Source organism: Chaetura pelagica, unplaced genomic scaffold, assembly GCF_000747805.2.
Source record: "Chaetura pelagica isolate M959 unplaced genomic scaffold, ChaPel_1.0 scaffold341, whole genome shotgun sequence".
Classification (NCBI taxonomy): domain Eukaryota; kingdom Metazoa; phylum Chordata; class Aves; order Apodiformes; family Apodidae; genus Chaetura; species Chaetura pelagica.
In genome coordinates, this window is record NW_009952151.1 from 2019877 (window position 1) to 2039742 (window position 19866).

At 38.5% G+C, this 19866-nt stretch overlaps 1 protein-coding gene across 1 annotated transcript in view; it reads left to right on the forward strand.

Annotated features, from left to right (window-relative positions):
• Positions 1–19494, forward strand: part of BCHE (butyrylcholinesterase) — a 30655-nt gene extending 11161 nt beyond the window's left edge. Inside the window, exons 3-4 of the mRNA XM_010006805.1 lie at positions 12469–12635; positions 19353–19494. Of these exons, the coding sequence (XP_010005107.1) occupies positions 12469–12635; positions 19353–19480 (295 nt within the window). The 3' untranslated portion in view covers positions 19481–19494. The remainder of the gene's footprint in view (positions 1–12468; positions 12636–19352) is intronic.
• The last annotated feature ends 372 nt before the right edge of the window (positions 19495–19866 follow it).

Consider the following 19866-nt stretch of genomic DNA (forward strand, 5'->3'; position numbering starts at 1 on the left):
CCTACGCGTAGCAGATACAATTCCGTCCATACAGATTTTGTTCTCTACAACAGATCAAACATGAGATGAGAAAGGTCCAAACATTGTAGAAGCAATTGAATGAGACATAAAACCAAAATCTGAAACTATAATGCAAAGGTTTGCCTTGAATATGACACTGGGAAGTCTCTGTAGGAAAGGATGAGCTCTGACACTATTGCCAAAGGCTTCGGGATCAAAACCATCAGTCCTGGAATTGAGCAAGGTGGACTCCCTGTGCCTCTGGAGGCAGAGACACACAAACAAACATCACAGAAATTACAAAGTGAATCTCTTTGAGGCGGGTTTTTGTAGGGCTATGCTGCCCTTGCCTGACCCTGTAAAAGCAGAGAGGGAAATATCTTGGATGGAATTTCCTATTCTTGCAAGAGAGGCAAGGGGAAGAGCCTGTTCTGGACGTGGTTCCCTGCTGTGCCCAGAACCTGGCCAAGAGCCTCCACTGATATGTTCTGGGGAAAGGAGAGGGATGAAAAGATACAACTGTTCCATGAGCTGAAATAAAATCATGGTGTGACTGCTACCTCAAATTTGGGAGTGGGAATAAGAGGCCTGGGTGGAAATGATTTAGTATTTGATAGAATGTATATGAGTAAGGGAAAGGAAATCAAGAGAGGGAAATGCTAACTGATGGAAGAAGCCAAGTGAACAAAAAAAGACATAAAAAAGAGAGAAAGAACAAAAAGAGACAGAAAGATAAAAGAAGAAATATGTCTAAGAGACTTGCTAATCATTTTGGGGTGGAAGAATCTGTGAACAGTGAAATGAAGGCAATGCATGCATGAACTCATTAGGAGTTATGGGCAAGGTAGGTTCACATATAAGAGCAATACACTTCAGAGATAATCTAGGATTAGGGATTACTTTCCCCCGTCATAACTTCTGCAGGCATGTAAACACATGGTTGCAAAAGTCACTGTGAAATTCTAATTAGTGTTCACCCACAGTTAATCCTCTTTTTAGGAGCACTCTTCTTCCGTGCTGCTTTTCTGCAGCTTAGCTCTTGTTTCATCAGCAAAAGACAGAAATTGAAATTTAAAAGGTCTACAGACCCCATTTTTCCTGGTGGTTCTGGAACACTAATCTGAAGTCCTACTGAGAGATTTCACACGAAGAATGGAGACCTTTCTGTGCATGTTTTAATTTACTCCCCAACACAAGAGATTGGCTTGTTTCAGGGAAGTGGCAAAGGGGAGAAAAGAGGAAATTAAGAGCAGCAGAGGTTACCCAACACCATATTTTTGAAGGTAGCTCAACATGGGATTTAATTTTATTATTTTTTTTTTCAATCAGCCACAAGAAAAGCCAGTTGTAGGTAAATGCATCTAGGAATTTAGTCCCAGGCCTGGTAAGATTCTGTCCCTACAAATCCAGAAGCTGAGTACACAGAAATCAGGTATTTCATGCTTACAGTTACTGCTGTTACACAATTATATGCTTGCACAGATGTAAAGTCAAGAAGTTCCATCATCTGCTTTCCCAGACATCTCTGGCTGCCATCTCTGTTCTCTACCTTTCCTTGAGGGAACATGAGACAACTTCCTAATTTCATACAACACAAACTCCAAAGAGTCTTGCCTCACATTTACACCAGAGAGATCTTTTTTCTACTGGAGCTACTGTTCAAATACTGTGATTTTTATTTTAACCTGTGAAGTTTTCAATATCTCAAGGAGATATTTGTTCTCAAGGAGCAGCTTCCAAGTGATTTTTCTATACAGCTGGAATTACTCAGAGGTTTCACAGCTGTTTTTTTCCTAGGTATGAAGAAGTTTGCATACTGCAATTTCCACAAAAGCCCCTTCAATTTTCAAAGAGAAGGACTTTGAATAGGCTCAGATATCCTCTCCTCTTTACATATTATTTCATCCTGAGAGAGTGCCTGTCATGGCTCTCAGTCCAAATGCTGGTATTTGAAGTTCCCACTCTTACTGTAGTTAAAATCAGACTCAGAGGATGTTATAATGCTGGGACATAATTTGGATGTGTTTACCAAAGAAAAGTACATCTAACTTCCACTTGTAAAGTCTACAATGAATTTCTAACAGAGATAAGAATATAACAATATTAAAAATAATAATAATAAAAAATTAAAATATTTTGGGGAGGTTATGAACACTGTAGCTTCTTATTTACATTTCCCATCATGAAGCACCAGTGGTTCAGTTTCAGATGAAGCAATAACACATACACACCTTACTGAAAGCTACCCAATGGTTTCATTTATAGGTCTGCTCAGTTTGGCCCAGATTACACAGCAGCTGAACTTTGTGTCTCATGCTCTTCCTACCATTCACAGAAGTAAAACTGTGGCAGTAGTGGAAAATATGAAGAAAAATGCTACTATGATGAAGTCCATGAAGACACAATGAATCTAGATGATTTTATTTGATGCAGGGCTATGTGGAACATCCATCTTGAAAAAAAATCATGATTAGGGCAATTATAATTGAAAACAAATCTCAAAGAATATATCCTAGTATGGTATCTGTTACACAGTCTATATTGAAAATCTGGTCTCTAGAGATAAGGAAAGCATTGAATCCATTTATCTAACAATTTCTGAGTGTCTGGGATGAGCACTATTAATGGGGGACAAAGGAAGAGATGGGAACAGCCATCATATACATATGAGTAGTGTTTTCTCTTTCTCACAACTAACTGGGCTGACAAATTTCATCAAAGCCACTGGGAATTTAAAGCACAGTATTAATAGTTCCATGGCAATAAAAACATTTTTCTCTCCCTTTACACATTCATTCAAGGTTTGTCCCAGGGAGCAATTCAGTTAAGATACTATATCAGTTTATGTTTTTCCAGGTCATGAGAAGGAAAAGTGAGGTTGTAGAGCAGTTAATACAGTTTCAGAAGATGGTCAAAAGGACAATTGCCATGTGCCTTGCTACTTATCACCTTGCTACTTAGTCTTTTAGTTACCTTCTATGGAAGTTACTTCCTCCTTCAAGTCCTCAATAGAGTTCAGCACCTTCTTCCATTTCCAAATAGCCCTCTTCAACCTCTACAACTAAGACTAAAAACTATCATTTCATTTGATTTCTTGCTGCAGACAAGAGTGGCAAAAAAAAAAAATAACAGCTTTGAAAAGTGGTCCTTGAAAGCTAAAATTGAAACCATACAAAAGGGCATAAAAAAGAAAAGGCAAAAGTGTTCCTTTAGAATAAAGGAGGACTAAGTCATAGTGTTGCCTCTCTCATGTTAATTCAAAAATAACGTAAATGTGAACTGTGAATATTCACACCTGGAGTCCTGCAGAAAGTGTGAAATCCTCATTGTGAAATCAGTCCAGGAGGCACAAAACTTTTTATGCAAACAGCTACAAGTATTTCTCCAGCTGGGACCTGACCCAAAGCTTTCTAAGTCAATCAATCTGTACCATTATTTTGGATTTGGATCAGTCCCTCACTAGTAAGTTGACTCACCTCAAAAAGTCTTTAAACACCATATAAAACAACACATCAGGTGCAAAGCTTGTTAAGCAGAAGGAATAAAATCCTGTTGAAAATTCCTTACTGCTTCATCACAATGCATAATCTGAACACATAAATGACCAAAACTATGTGTTGTAGGTATATTAGATACTTGTCACATTCAGCTTAATGTGGCTGTGAACATCACAATGAGTGAGAAGCATTTATTGAAACAGGATAGTAGGAAAGATTTTTGGTGTTTTGAAAATTATCCCCACATTAATGTCAAAATTTCATCCATTTCCCTAAACTCAATTTCACTTCAAAGCTTTCATCTTCTTGAAGTCATACCTTAGGTTGCTCAGTAAAGGACCTTTAAACTCACTTTCAAGTTTCTAGTGCTACTGACCCTTAGAGGGGTGGAACTGCTGTTCCAGACCTTCTATGATAATCACATCTCATCACATGCTACAAAGGTAATGGAGTCTGGGGAAGGGGTTCCTGAAAGAGCAAAAAGCTTTACTGGAACATCTTCACAGTGAAGAAAACCTAAGTGCAGGAGTGTCATTGTGGGAGGTTAGAAATACCCAGCCAGGGGCTGAAGAGCTCATTAGCTCTGGCTCTGCTGACCCAGCTGGTTATGTGCCAGAGCAGATTCCAATCCAGGGATTTGAGGCACTGAGTCCCTAAACGCATTGCAAACATGCCCAGAGAGCTAAGGCAGAACATCCTGGTTCTAAATGTCTCAAATACTGTATTATTTATGGCCAATACCTTAAGACCTACCTCGTCAATCCCTTATATATAGCAGGAATTCACAAATCAGTACCAAGACACGCACAAGCAAGAATCATTCCAACTTGATGGATGCTTCATGAGGCTATTTTGAGCAGAGCACAATAAGAGCACACAAAAAAAGCAACAGCTTGTTGCTTCATTTCCTGAAACTGATCTCAGTTGTAATGGTGCACACCATGGTAATTTACAGGTTAAGACATTTGAGTGCTCAACTGCTGTCACCAAGCTGGAATCTGGAAGGAATATCCTGAGCTTTATTTAGCCTGTGAAGGTGTAAGACAGCTGAGCTGCAAAGGTCCTTCTCCAGTTTCTGTCAGTTAAAGAGCATGCCAGCTGGAGCCTACAGGTTTCTTCAAGGATCAGCAGAAGAAATAACATTTACCTACGATACAACTTGCAAAGCAGTTTCCTTTTGCTGCAGCTCAGGGGCACTTGATGGTCTCTGGATTATAAACTCGTATGTGATAGGCAAGTGAGAGCTGAGTGCAGCAGAATATAATGAACTTCCCCTAAACAGCTGCTCAAGAAAAGTAATTTGGAGGGTTGAAATCTGCAACCTGTCACAAACTTGTAGTACTCAACCACGTAAGTCCTTTCATTCATTACAGGGGGAACCCAAGTAAGGCTCTAACGCTGCAGAATGAGGACCAACAATTTTTGCACCACAATAAATGAGAAAGGATTAATTACTACAGATTTTCAGAAATGAGTTACTGTTTTCTTGCAATAATCAAATTCTAGTAAATAAAATAATGGTTTTAGACGTGACAATGTTATTATTTTTTTCCTAAATTCCCTGGTTCTTCACAGTGCCATGGGAGCACAGACCTGACACCTTGAGAATGTTGATGTCATGAGGCTGCAAGGAAGCTTAGGGTATGAAACATAATCGTGGATGCTTTCCAATCATCCAATATCACACAGGCTGACAATACCTGTGTCTGAGTTTTCACCTTTCAGTAGGGTGGATTTTAGAGCCTGGTTATTATAAACGGCACTTCTCACCCTTTTCAGCAGATAGATCAGATAGCTGCTGTCTTTCCCATTAGTCTAAGGGGATAAAGGCCTTAAGAGAATATTTTCAAATAAAATATGAAGTGTGGCAGCACATTTGTACAGAGGGTCCATCAGTTCAATAGGTAGGATGCTCAGTGATTAGCTGATATTAAAGAATACTCTGAAGAGCTGTTTCAATGAAATAAAAACTAGCAAGGTAACTTGTTATGCAGTATTGTTCATAAAGAGCACCAACTGGTAGCAGCAGTGACATTAAAAGTAATATATGTATTTGGGAAGAGCTAGTGTGTCAGCTTTCCAGTTCACTTACTTAGTAGTGACACTTCCTTGTTATTCCAAATATGCCCATTCATAAACTTAGGACAATGGACAGAAAAGTGTCCTTGTCATCTTGCCTTTGCTTCTGCAGCTTCTAATAACAAGAAGCCTCAAAGTGTACAATTTAATGTTAAATATTTTAGCTTAATATAAAGATTTTGCTAAGGGAGTCAATCAAATCACATTAGCAGGTGGTAGGTAATTAGCTGACTTGGTAGAATGTTCTGGATAACTGACTGAATTTAAACAATCCAAGAATAAATTAATTATACTGACTCATACACAGGTGGACCCAATTGGTGGTGACATTGCTGCAGGTTCAATCTACACACTTATGCAGTGAAACCCTTTCAGATTTATTGAGGCCTCAGGCTCTAAATGTAAAGTTTATACAGTAATTAGAGCTTCTGGGGATGTTTTTACAGTTTTAATATTTTTTTTTTTGCAGGTTACAGATATTTCTTCATCCTCTCTCTTGCTAGCATTTCTAAGGAAAGTTTCCAGCACAAGTTCATGTTCTTTATTCTGATAGGTAGGACTGCTCCTCAGGTTAAGGACTTTGAGTCTTCAATCTTGCATCCCCTTCTGGTGTTTCCTTAACAGTGAGCCATTTGAAACCAATTGCTTGGTATGAAGAAACTGGCATTAAGCCAAATTGTTAGAGGGTTTGGGAAGATTCAACCCAGTACTTAACAAAAAAATCTGTTCTTTTTCATAAGACTGGGCTGGAAAGTCTCTGTTAAAGTCCCAGTTGTACCACCCAAGCAAAGCCTTGCACAAACACAGACTGTCACCACCTCATCACCCCCTGCTGCCCAACTTGAGATTAACCTGGCAGTTGTGCTGCCATGAGAAAATGGACATAGGTATAAATATCATGTATTGGGACTAATGCCAGAAACACTTCCCACCCCTCTGCAGCCAGCCCTGGTGCTCCTTGTCAGCTCTCCTGCTAAGTAGGAATGTCTTTCTACCCAAGTCAAAAAGTGGGAACACAACAAAATATTTTCTTCCAGGCTGGGTGGGTTGAAAAAAGTTCATCCATTTGGATTAGATAAGCAAAGATATTTTGATTTGGTCATGCATTTGGATAGATAAAGATATTTTGATTGGGTATGTTGTTCAGTGCCAGCAGGAGGATTAATGGAGATGCTCTACAGGCCACAACCACTAATAGAACAAAAACTCAAAACTGAGATACCTTTTTAAGATACAAATCTTGCGGTGTTTCCTCAAAGCACAGGATATCCCCACTGTGACTCCTCTGAAGTCAATGACATTGCTCATTGTTTGAGGCATCAGCGAGAGGGACTCAGGCTCTGGCCATACTGCAGAAAGAAGCACAAAGAGCTGGCACAGCCCATCCCTAAGAGAAACAAAGAGTTGGAGGCCAGAGCTTTGATGGGGACCCACCACACGATGATGTTATCCAGGACCTCACACCATCCTATCATTTTTTTTTTTTAAATCCACCTTTAGCTGAATTAGAGCCAGCAGGTGTGTTTACTTGTGGTGCAGCAACAGCTTAACCTGTGGCACCAGTTGCTGGCTTGCTTTGCTCTGTTGTAAACCACACAATTCTGCTTCCAACCCCCTAGTCACAGAGATCAACTGTTGATACCATAGCCCAGTTGATGCCTTCTCATCCTTTTGTTCATTTTGCCTAAAGCTTGGATTTCTCTGCTCTGTGCTTTTACTCCCTTTCACCTGAAAACGTGTATGAGAGACAACATGACCAAAATCTACAATGTTACAGAAAAAGCTGTGGACACCCCATCCCTGAAAGTGCTCAAGGACAGGTTGCTCTAATGGGAGACATCCTTGCCCATGGCAGGGGGGCTTGAACTAGAGGACGCTTTAGGTCCCTTCCAACCCAAGCCTTTCTATGATTCTATATATCTGTCATCTCCAAGCACAAAGACATTATTAATGACATTCACTCCTGTCAGGTTTTATACCTGGCAGGGGTGGAAGCCTCAGGTACAATTGCACAAGCTTCTGCAGCTCCTCTTGATTGCAGTATAGACATATGCAGAACAGTCCCTCATTCCCAGAGCTACCCCTGGGCTGAAACATTTACAGTATGCTTGTTTGACACCAAGCTGACTACTTCCATAATTCTTAAAGGCTTTGAAATGCAACGGTAGAAAATGTGCCAGGGAGGGGATTCTTGTGTGGAATTCACTCTAAGGCTGTTTCCCCTCTCTGGTATCTTGTGCCCATGGTAACACAGTGGAAAATGCCACCCCATGAAAAGAAGCTGATTGCCAGCACTGCCCGATAGCTACAAGGAATCATGAAAGCTAATACAAAAATATTCACATTTACTCCCTCCTGCCTTTCCACCAGCAGTTTAAAGAAAAAGAAAGGGGCCAAATTGAAAATGAGCTTCAGCAGTTCCAGCCCAGGTGAAGTCCATAAAGACTCACCTCAGAAGAACAGGTTTCCCTTTGAATTCAATGCCTGCTGCCCAGGGAAGTGCAGCATTATTGTAACTTTTCATTAATCTCAGTGGGCAACCTGTTCAGCTAATGAGACACATGCCAGCAGAAGGCCAGGCTGGCCATAACCTGCAGAAAGCTCCGTGGAAGAAATTGCCTCACTCAGTGTTTGTGACTGGTGGAGCTGCTGGTCCCCTGATGGGAGAAGAGGGAGGCAGGAGATGCCACATTCCCCCTGCTCCACATGATGGGGAGGGATGGGAAAACCTTTACAGAGAGACCTGCAGGCAAACGGGCTTGCTGAGCCCTGCCTGCTCAGAGTGGGTCAGAGGGAACAATTAAGAGCAATAAAGCACTGCTCAGGTGGAATCAGTGTGGGCTTCCTCTCAGGGAGCAATATTTCTAGGAACAGCTTCAGCCAGGCAGAACAATTATTCATCTGTCTGGGGTGATCCAGGAAGGCTGTCTGGAGGAAAAGGCTGCTGAGGACTGGAGGTAAAATTGTGTTTCAGCCTCTGAATGTCTTAGTGAGTGTGGTCTGGTATAATTCAGCTGTGTTAAACAGCTAAAATGATGTGGGGTTTGGTTTTCTTTTCCTCTAGAGAAACACATGACATGTTAACCTGATCCATTTTCAAAGAGAGCAGCTAAATAGAAATACAGGGAGAATCTAAGCTGGTGTGTGGTACAGTTAGTGTTTACAACACTCATTAGGAAGCTAAATGATGCCTTAAACCATTTTCAATATCAGAGAATTTTTTCTTTCTGGACTACATCAAAATAGAGCTTAACATTACAAAAGAACCTCTCTTTTCAATGGTGGTACCACAGCAGAGTGAAAAATACTTGGAGCTCACTCACAAACATCAAGTGAATATTTTACATGTACTTTATATCATGAATACCTATAAAAAACAAAGAAAATGAGATAGGGAATTAATTCAATTTTTCTATTCCTGTGTTTGATAAACCAACCATGTAAAAGTAATGCCATGTAACAAATAATAAATCTGCAGTGAGCTAGCATTGTATTTCAGGCTATGTTGATCATATTAATGAGAATGGTAATATATGCATGTTTTATGATTAACAGAACCGTGTGCAGGTTGTTGCATTTTCCATCTGAACCAAATTAACTCTCTCAAGTTGTTGAACATTAACATGAAGTATACAGAAATTATCAGTGAATAAGCTCCTTTAAAATCCTCTTCCGTTCCTATGTCAAATCTAAAGTGTTTATTATAAATGATTCTTGAGAATTAAATGTTATTGGCAGCTATGGACATAAAATACCTAAAGGGGAAAAAACCTGATCTGGGTAACTGAGTAGTACCAAGCAACTGACACTGAGGATGAGATTTTAAAAGACTCATGAACTGTGCTGAGAGCACAAAAAGGTAGAACCTGAGAGCAGCTTTATTAGCGATTGAGCTCAAAATTAATGAGCAAATAAGTTTGGCTGCCTTAAAGACATATCTTAATGAAATAATTAACTATAAATGGGCTGCAGTGCCACTATCACAGAGCAGAGAGGGCACAAGCAAAGGAAACTTCAGGACATCTGCAAAGAAAAACAAAATAGCTGAAATAATGAAACAAATTCTGTTTATACCAAAGATCAAACACAAGTGGTTTGGTTTTTGGTTTCTTGTTGTGGGTTTTTTTCCCTCTCTTGCATTTCTTCCCTGGAAGCAATTAAAAAATATTTCTTAATTGCCATAGACTTGCTCCTGCAAACATTAAAGAGTGTCTCAGAAAGCAGCTAGTTTCTTTCTAAAACATTCAGTGAAGAAAATCTCATCTACTCTAAACAAAATTAAGGTCTTCCCTGACTAGAGCTTATAGATATGGACAGAGTTCTAAGAAAGGTGACTCGTGCTTGGCGAGGTAGATAGAGAAGGCAAAGGTTCATTCTGAAGCCCCTTTAGGACACACCTTCAGGTCCCATTAACAGCACTGAGGTGGGCAGAACTGGAACACACTGAAGAAGATGTGAGTAGTACCAGATGAAAGAGCAGAGGTTTAAGAAATGGATAAAGATAACAGGATGGAGATTTCCATGGAAGATCTGAGCTTTGCTCAATGTATCAGCAAAGACTGTTTATCAAAACATAAATGGCTGGAGACAACTTGTGCAGTGTATTGGATTTCTTTCTGTGCATTGGGATCTTCTCACAATACTTTTCATTTTCTATATGAAAATGATTAAATTTTGAGTTTGGTACAAAGACCAGGGAATTTTATAGCTTATTCTGGGCACTGTAATTCTCATAATGAAGTTATCAGCATGAATAAATGAAAAGTAATTGTGATAGAATAACAAGGTCATGTTCATAACTTGTTCTTTACCAGTTAAGAATTATACTCCTGTGATGTCCCTGGTCTGCTGTAACTGGGAGCTACTTTTTAACTTGGGAAATTTTCAATGCTGGAACTAAGAAGCATATTACTAGACATTTCTTTGAACAGTGAGCTTATTGGAAATGCAGAGAGAATGCCCTTATCAGCAGGTTCCCCTATTTCAAAATGCTGTGTTCATCTGACTGTTCTTTCAATAATTTTCAATAAAATACAACTGTAGGCATTGTTTAATTCCCCCCTCACCCCACCTGTAAATTATAATGTGAAATGTCATGATTTATCACATAGCATAAAAGCTGTTAAATGGATACTGGCAGCACCATTAGCATCCTGATCTTGAACTGAAGTGCAAGTCAGCTCTGCTTAAGTCATCACTCTCATGAGCCACAAATAAATGTGCAGTTAAAAAGGGTTCCATAGGTTAACCAGAGCTGAATTAGTAAAGACAAATTGGTAAAGAAGTGAACAATTCAGGAAATGGCATGCTGGATTTCTTACTAGAACATTATGTTTCTGTGAACAGCCAATGCCTGGTGCTAAAGGCACCAGAGTAAAGCACAATACTAAAACATGGCCAAAAACTTGATTCATTTGGACTGAACTAAGAGCTTATTGATATTATATCAGCAGCTGAATCTCATGGTTCCTGCCCCCACCTACACCCAGTACCTCGTACTGGCAAGCAGAACTCAAGCGGGCTCCACTCATCTGGACTCCTCTCTGACCACAGCTTCTGGGAAGAGCTTGGGTGAAAAACAGAAATAATCAAATTAACTTAGCTAATTTAGTTCATTTATACCACCAAGAATCATTAAATACTGTTATTCTGCTCTGAACCTAAGTTCCTTAATATTCACTTCTGGAGAAGGAGACCTGCTTACACACCAATATTTGTATTCTTAACCTCTTCTGAGCCACCACAGACTCATAATCTAAACACAAACACTTTTTTTCCTGAAAATCATTGTCTCATGTTTTCCATATGTAATGCTCACCATTTTGGTCTTTTTCTACATAATTAAAACAATTAATTTTTCTCTAGTCATAGGGACACTGCACATTATTCTTTTTGGAGAGGAAAAACTGGATGTCTGTCCCTAGAACTTTATAAATTCTGTTGCATTATAAATATTTATCACAACTCTTTAAATACTAACAGCTGTGATGCTTTAAACATGCAGAGCCTGTTTTATAGAGGGCCACACACTCTGCCCCTCTTCCCAGCTTCCAAATATTTGATTGCTTGTGTTTGGCACCCCAGTGAGGGGGCTCAACATACTCCAAGGAGGAAGGGTTCCTTCTTAATGAGGAATAATTATTTTCTCTCCCAGTAGAGCTCTCATCCAACATTTAGACATTATTATTACCTTTACTTGCATTTTTAACTGGGCTATTTAGGAGTCACATGGGAAAGACAAGGGGTCATGGGCACAAGTTGCTCCTGGGGACACTCCAATTGGACACAGGAGGCAAATTATTTACCATGAGGACAGTCAAACACTGGAATAGTCTCCTGAGGGAAGTGGCAGATTCCCTCACATTGGACAGTTTTAAGTCTCAGCTTGACAGGATGCTGAGCCATCTCATAGAAACCATAGCAGTGCCAAAAAAAGGTTGGACCAGATGATCCTTGAGGTCCCTTCCAACCTGGCATTCTATGATTCAATCTATTTGCCTATCCAAAGGCATCAGCAACATTCAAACTAAAACAAACTACTCAGCCTCCCAAACTGTTTTATTTGGTTTTAAGTTCTGCATAATAATTTACAGCTTCTGTGAGAGTCTCCAAATTCAACAAGTGTAGTTTGTGTATGGTCATTTATTATGTTTTATTCCCTTAGGTGAACCCAGAACACCCCCAAAAAAGGCATATAAATAATTAATCTTTTAAAAATTAAGTGAAATGAAATATGCCTTATTTTTCTCCCTTTTTTGATTGCAAAAGTATACTTCACTAATTCCAAACTGGTGTGCTTAACCTGAAATAACTTTTAAATATGAAAGAAATAATACTTTAACCGATGTGCTGAGGTAATTGCTCATTCCAAAATATTTCTTTTCTCCTTTAGAATCCCAAATGCGACCCTGGCTGATGGAAAGCAATGGCCAGTCTTCACCAGTACTGAACAAAAATATTTGACACTAAATACCGGCACTTCAGAGATACTGGCAAAATTACGTGCTCAGCAATGTAGATTCTGGAATATTTTCTTCCCCAAAGTCCTGCAAATGACAGGTAAAAATGCCTTTCTAGATGCTTTTTATTTGACTTTTTATACGAGGATCGTTTGCTTGATATTAACGTCATACTTGAGTTTAAATCTTTACATTCCTATTTGTAACTGAATTTCCATGAGATGCACAGATGTCGGACCAAGCTCTCCATGCTGTGGTGGGGATGGTGCCTGCAATGTGCCCTGAGCTTCTGGCCACGGGTTTCCCACCTTTTCATGAGCTAGGACAAAATGTGGGGGCAGAAGACCAAGGCAGTGTGGAGCTTCTCTGCCCCAAAGTGCAGATGCAGCCACAATGAGAGACTCTTGGATGTTGCTGCAAATCACTGTTCTGAGGCTACTGATTGTCAGGGTCAGCGATGCCTGTTCTGGAGAGCAGGAAAGACTTTGCTGAAGTGGGAGCTGGTGCTGAGATTTCTGGAGGTTTTAGATGTTCTGTATAAACTTCAAGTATCTAAGGAATGTTGTGTGGTGTTATATTTGGATTATATTATCCACTATTTATGGGATTATATTATTATGCAGCTAATCCACAGAGGACAGGTGTGTCCTGCCAAAAGAGGACTCTTCTCCATCTCAGAGTCAAGACGTCTTGTGGTTTATTTCCAGAGTGTCAGCCATTGATGACAACCAAGAGACTTCAAGATTTGCTTATGCAAAATAGAAGCAATTTGTGCCTGACTGAATATACAATGTTTATGAGATTTCACAACCCAGAATAATACGATAGAATATTTGAAACTTTAAGCACAGTTGAACACAGGGCTCAGGTTTTTTCTTGAGATGCCACTGCTTTTACAAAGCCCACCAAACAGCCCAAGCCTCTGTGCTTCTGAACTTTGAAAGGAGTTGGTTTTATAAAGTGATTTTGCAGCTCTGGAATTACATTCTGCAGTTCTACTAGGAGGACAAAAAAAAATAAAATTCTCTCATTTCAAAAACAAGATACCTTTTAAATGTTAATTAATATTTTACAAGCTTTCTCTAAGATTCAGTTTGAATGTTAGTCTTAAAAATATGGAAACTCATGTTGCACAGATGATTCTTTCTGAAATAACTTATTTCTTTCTCATTTGAGCCTATAAGTGTATTATGGCTCAACTTCTATCCCCTCTCAGCTCAACAGATGTTTTTCAACTAAATCAAGAGAAGCAGAGTCAGTAGGTAAAATGAATAATTTATAAAGTATCCTCTGATTTTAAAATCACAGGGTACCAAACCGGGGATGGATCTGAAGGAGTTTTCTCAAATTCTGACAAGCTCTTTATGCTGAGCCAGGAGAACTGAACTATTTTACATATTTCTTTAACCTGCCTGTGAACCTCTATTGAGTAATGTGAATCTTATGGATGGGATTTGAGTGACCAAGTGCTCTGTGGAGAAGCAGAAGGGAGCACATCACCAGACATGGCTCAGTGCATGCTGGCAGGACAGCAGAGACACTTTGCACGGTCCCGCAGTGTGAGGGATGACAAAGCAACACTCTGGATCAGCCTGGAGACATAAATACATCATTTTGCCACATTTGGTAATTTACAACATACATTTACATAATTTAATTAAAAGAAATTCCTGAGCACATTCTTAGCAAAAGAATCATTGTGCCTGGATCCTAATAAATAAACGAGACAAGAATATTGTCAAGAAGCCATGGTGCTTTGTCATGTACCTACTTCTACCAGTCCTTGAAACAGTGTAACAGAAACACTAGGGATTTATAGTCATATTTCCTAAACAATCTTACACAATTCTGACAAAGAAACCTTTCAGATTCTGCTTACAAACATGATATAACACTTGGTATTGTAATAATTCTCTTCAGTGAATTATTACTCCCACTTTGCATTCCTATCTCCCATTATGCCCAATGCCTGCCATAAATACACTTATTTCCTCCTTTTCTGAGGGTCTATCTCTTCTATTGCTTCTTCCATTAAAATATTCTTAGAAATATAAGCTAGCTTTCATATGATGTGATATAAGATGACAGAGAACAAGGAGTAGGGAAATTTTGTGTTATCATTATTGCAAGTTGTAGGTCAAGTAAGGTTCAGACTGACAAAGTGGAGTAACATCAGTTAGAAGCTGAAGAGGACAATCAAAGCAACTTATTTTGCAGAAATTGCAAGGGGATTTCTCATTGTGCCAAGTGGTCAGAACTTGACATTGAAGCACTTGGTAATGGACCATTTGTTTATTTACTGATCCCCTCCTGGCACAAGCCTTGCTACTCAGTCCCTTGAGTTCTTCTTGGCACGTAATGGTTTGCTCCAAATGTGCTGAGCATCTGAGCAAGCCTGTTCCTGTGACAGGTTGGATAAGACAGGTTCCTTGAGGCAGTTAAATATACAAGGGAAGAAAATATTTAGTCCCTGCCATCTTTATGGTTAGCTCTTTTCCTCAAGCAAACCAAGTCAGATGTGTTCCAAAAAAAAACCTGCTGTGGTTATGGATTGAGAAAACGACCAAAAAAAAGCTTCACACAGTAACACAAGAGTAACAGACATGTAAGAAATACTGGCCTTCCTATCTGCACACTAGTTTGTGTGATTTGGGAAGATCTCTTGATGTCTTCAATTTCAATAGATAAAAAATATAATTGAAGACGTGAGTCAAAACATGGAGTTTTCTGTCTAGTTTGATTATAATCACTAGGCAGGTAAACTGGACCTAGAGGTGTCTCACATGGGCTCTCAGTTCCAACTAGACAAATTCAGGGCTGATTTCACCCCTACTGGAAAGGCACAGAAAATGCCCCCCCTGCCACTCACCCCAAGACAAGCTGGGACAAACACCAGAACTTTTTTAGATGACTGCTTCTATAAAGAAACATACCAGAGGGACAGTAAACAGCAAGTGACTCTTAAGTAGCTTTTAGAGCAATCACATGTTAATTATAAAAGCATTTATGGTAGGCTCTACCTCCTTAACACAACCTTTAATGCATCTAGAGCCCTAACTACTTATACATGCTCATTTCCTCTTGATTATAGAAAGCTTCAGGGATCCAAGTTTTCCATTTATTGTTCCATTACTATTTTAGTGTACCTAATATATATATAGCACATCTTTCTCTATTTTGTTTGATATTACTGTATCATACATCATCCATACAAAAATAAAAGTAGCTAATATAAATACATTATATTTTAAAACAACCCTTTTAAATGTGAAGACAGAGAAAAGTTCAACCTCCTGATGAGTGAATAACCAAAACAATTGTATTTGTTGTGATCCTCCAAGTAGTGTCTGGATTCTATAGAGCTAAATACTCAGGAATGTAAGAATATTGAAAATGTGACTAATTAGAAAATTCACCATCAGAATTAGGTTTCAGTTTCCAGGGAGCTAGATACAAATGCAAAGAAGTCAACTAGTCAAAAGTAACCTCACCAACACTACAGCACCTACCAACAAAGGAAGATTGTACCAGTGCAACTAGAGGCAAAAAGATATCTACCTCAACAACCCGATTTCTTTTTAACTCCAGTACCTTGCATCCCAGGTCATAGGGGAGAGAATATTTAATCTCCCAAAGAGCTCTACTGACTTTTTCAGAAGAAAATACAATCGTTTGAAAAATCTTAAGTGCTTAAAAACACATATGAAAACAAGATATTGTTGTGGTTAAAAAAGTATTGATACTCAAACTGTGTGATTAAAGAATGTTGCATAGAGATACCGAGAGATTCTCAGTACTGAGTTTTCTCCTTTCTAAAGATTTGTGTATTGACTACAACCATGAGAATCTGCAGCATAGATAAACTGAAAGCATTTATCATGCTAATGAAGTTTGCAGGTACCTGCATTTATGAGCTGTTGAGGGCAGAAAAATTAATTCTAACTTGTCATCCTATATTAATTATACTGTACCATAACAGCTACATGGCCTTTGTCCCAATCTTAATACCACAAAAATACATTTAAGATTAGCACTTTATTGGCCCATCCAGCAGTTCAACAAATGATGGTATGGAGATAAATCTAACTGTGCTATAATGCCATTAAAGCAAGGGTTGTAAGCCTGTGTGGAAAGAAAATAAATGCCAGCTGTCAGCACTGACACTGCCAAAGTATCAAAAAACCCTTTACTTTTTTTTGGTCTGTTAACCTGGGACCTTTCTGAGCACCCAGGTATGATTGATTACCTACTGAAACCTCCCCTTTTCTCCTCGTAAACTTCACTGGGCTTTCCATCAGGCTAATTGGTATTACTATAAAGTTTGGGATTGCCTAAATGACTGCACAGAGCAAAAGAACCTCACTGTATGATTAGCTGACTTGCCCAGCACTGCAGTGCATTGTAGTAACCTGCTGCTCTGAGCTGTAATTATTGGTCAAGTAAAATTCTGTTTTTTTTTTTTTTTTTTTTTTTTTTTTTTTTTTTTAATTAGGAAAATACTTCATATGTCTCTTAATCGATTCTGCTAGCTGTCAGCTCATCTAAGTCATGGGTGGTTGCTTCAAAGAGATTGATGATGTTGGTGATAATGCATTGACTTGTGACTTGAATTTGGATCTTATCACTGAAAAAAGCAAACAAATGGGAATCCAAGTTCTTATTTCAGTGTTTTCCTTCCCCCCTTCCATCTTTTAGATTCATAAGGGTGGCTACTCTGAATTTCTCCTTGTCTGCTTTCCCTAGTTGACTCACTTCTTTACCATGATCATTAAGAAGCACTGAAATGCCTCATAATTCATACTAGAACAGTGACTTTTAACAGAAGATGAGAGTACAGTAGAGATATTCCAGTTTCTAAAGTTTTTGGGCAGATTTCAAACACATCTACACTTGAATAAAAAAAGCAGGAAAAGAGTTTTAATAGGAGGATTTGCCTGGATAATTAAAAAAAACCCAAACAACTTATAACAGAAAATAAGAAATACAGTTAAGGCATTTTTCTTTAAATAATACTAGTATCAGTTCATAAGCTTCCAATCCATTTAACGTAAGTGGAAAACTTGGCTTTACCCAAGACCTTGGCTACATCTTTCAATTAAGAAACATGCAAAGGCAAATTCTTAGAGTCAGGAAAGTCAAATGTTGTGCATGTTTTCTCCCCATAGTTCCAGGACTCACATCTGCACAACCTGGTAAACAAACCACGGTTTTATTGTTACCATTGTTTACAAATCATGTTTGATTGTGGCCAGCAGAAAGCTTTTAAAAAACATTTGAACTTTTCTTTCCTCTCCAATGTAACAAAGCTTATTTACATCTCTGTATTGAAGAAAAGGAGTGTGGTTAATTTAAAAATCTTTTTTTCCATACATCCTGTATCTGTTCTTCACAATTTCCCCTTTTGACTGCAAGCAGAAGTACAGAACCTCCCCAAGAAAAAGTATCTTGGTTTTATTCCTGAAATCAAGAAGCAATGTAAATCTCATTTCAAAGTCCCATTAAATTGCCATCTGGATTTCCAGACCAAAAACGTTTGGAAATGTTGAACTAAACTGCAGATAAGCAACCAAATTACTGGATGCTTCTCCAAACTAAATCTCTGAATCTGTTAACTCTTTTTCAAGAATATTTTCTCTACTGATGTGTAAAACACAAAAGTATTTCATTTTCACATAACCGGTTAAACTTGCAGAGCTGGCAGATCATAAAATAAAGGGGAAAAGGGTGTATTTATGAAGAGAAAGGGCCTGTGCTCTACTGCAGCAGAACATAAAGTCAAAAGAGCATAAAGAAACCATGGAACTGTTATATCACGAACACGGTTAACAATTTTTTTTGGAAGCACACTGTGTCAGTGTGGGACACATGGATAATTGGGTCCAGAATGAACAAAGGCATTCATAGATCATAAGTGCTTTCTAAACTTTAAGAAAAAGTCTGCAACTGATCCAAAATAATAAGCTGGAGTATCAATGCAGCCTACATGGGTTATCTTAGTCGTTGTATGGGCTGTTCCTGCAAGGTCACTGCATTTCCCCCTAGCCTTAATTACCTTTTGGAACTGGAGGAAGTAATCCCTGGCTGTAAAATACTCTGGGAACCTTGTAAAATGATCTATTTTTATTACTCTTCTCATCCTCACCCTGTGATCTGATGCCTCTAACAAATTTGGCAATAAATGTTGCCTTGGGACCCAGGATTAGTCAGGAAATACTTTGTAGGCTAGAATGAAAAAAGACAAGACAAGATGGTTTCATGTTGACATAGTGCACGTTTTACAGTATCCTTCTCCAATTGTGTGTCCCGCATGCATTAAACTTGCAGATTTATTCCTCAGTAGGGTGAAATCCTGGCCATCCATTCAAACCAGTGGCAATGCTGCTGTTGCCTTGAACAAAGCTGTGATTTCTTTACAGTCACCCATCCCATTTTGCATTTCGTAGTCTTTGGGGTATCTAGGTTTCACTGTATACTGAATATTTTGGTTATACTGAACCAAAGAAATATTTTTAGGATTAAAACAAAAAAGGCTTTAAATGATAAATTTGATGGACAGAAGTATTATCCAAAAGCAACAAGTCCACACATGAGTATAGTTATTACCCTATGGTGTACCAGAATACCTTTGCAGTCCTTCCTGATGTAAAGATAAAACGTTAATCACTGAATTTTCAGTCATTCCAGGTTTAAGACAAGAGTCAGAGGACCATCCTGTAATGTGTTTGGAGCAAATGGCATTGATATTCAAAATTATTTTTCAATTAGCATATAAAGAGATCCAAATTTAGATTAATGTAACACATTTCATGTTTTACAGGAAATATTGATGAAGCAGAACGAGAGTGGAAAGCAGAATTCCATCGCTGGAACAATTACATGTCAGACTGGAAAAATCAATTTAATGATTACACTAGCAAGAAGGAGAGATGTGCAGGCTCTAATTAATATGTTTACCCTTTTCAGTATGTCTGTATTACTGTTCATCAGGCAAAGATACAGGTAGCTTTCTAAGATGTCTAGCGTTAAATAAATTATGCAGATTAAAAGAAAATGTTATGGATGTAATTTTGATTCCTCAGATCATTCATTTATATTTTACCCCAACACTCAATAAACAACATAAGGCATCCAAACCCATTGAAGTTTCACTGTGTTAAATAGGACTTTAGAGATTAAAGTCTGAAGATTAATGATGTACATATTATCATAAACACCAGCTACTTAAACTTCAAAGAAACAATATAATCTGTTACAGAAAAATGGATTTTTTTAAATGGAAATAGCAGTGGTTTACAGTATTGCCATGCAACACACAATCAGTTTTGATTTTT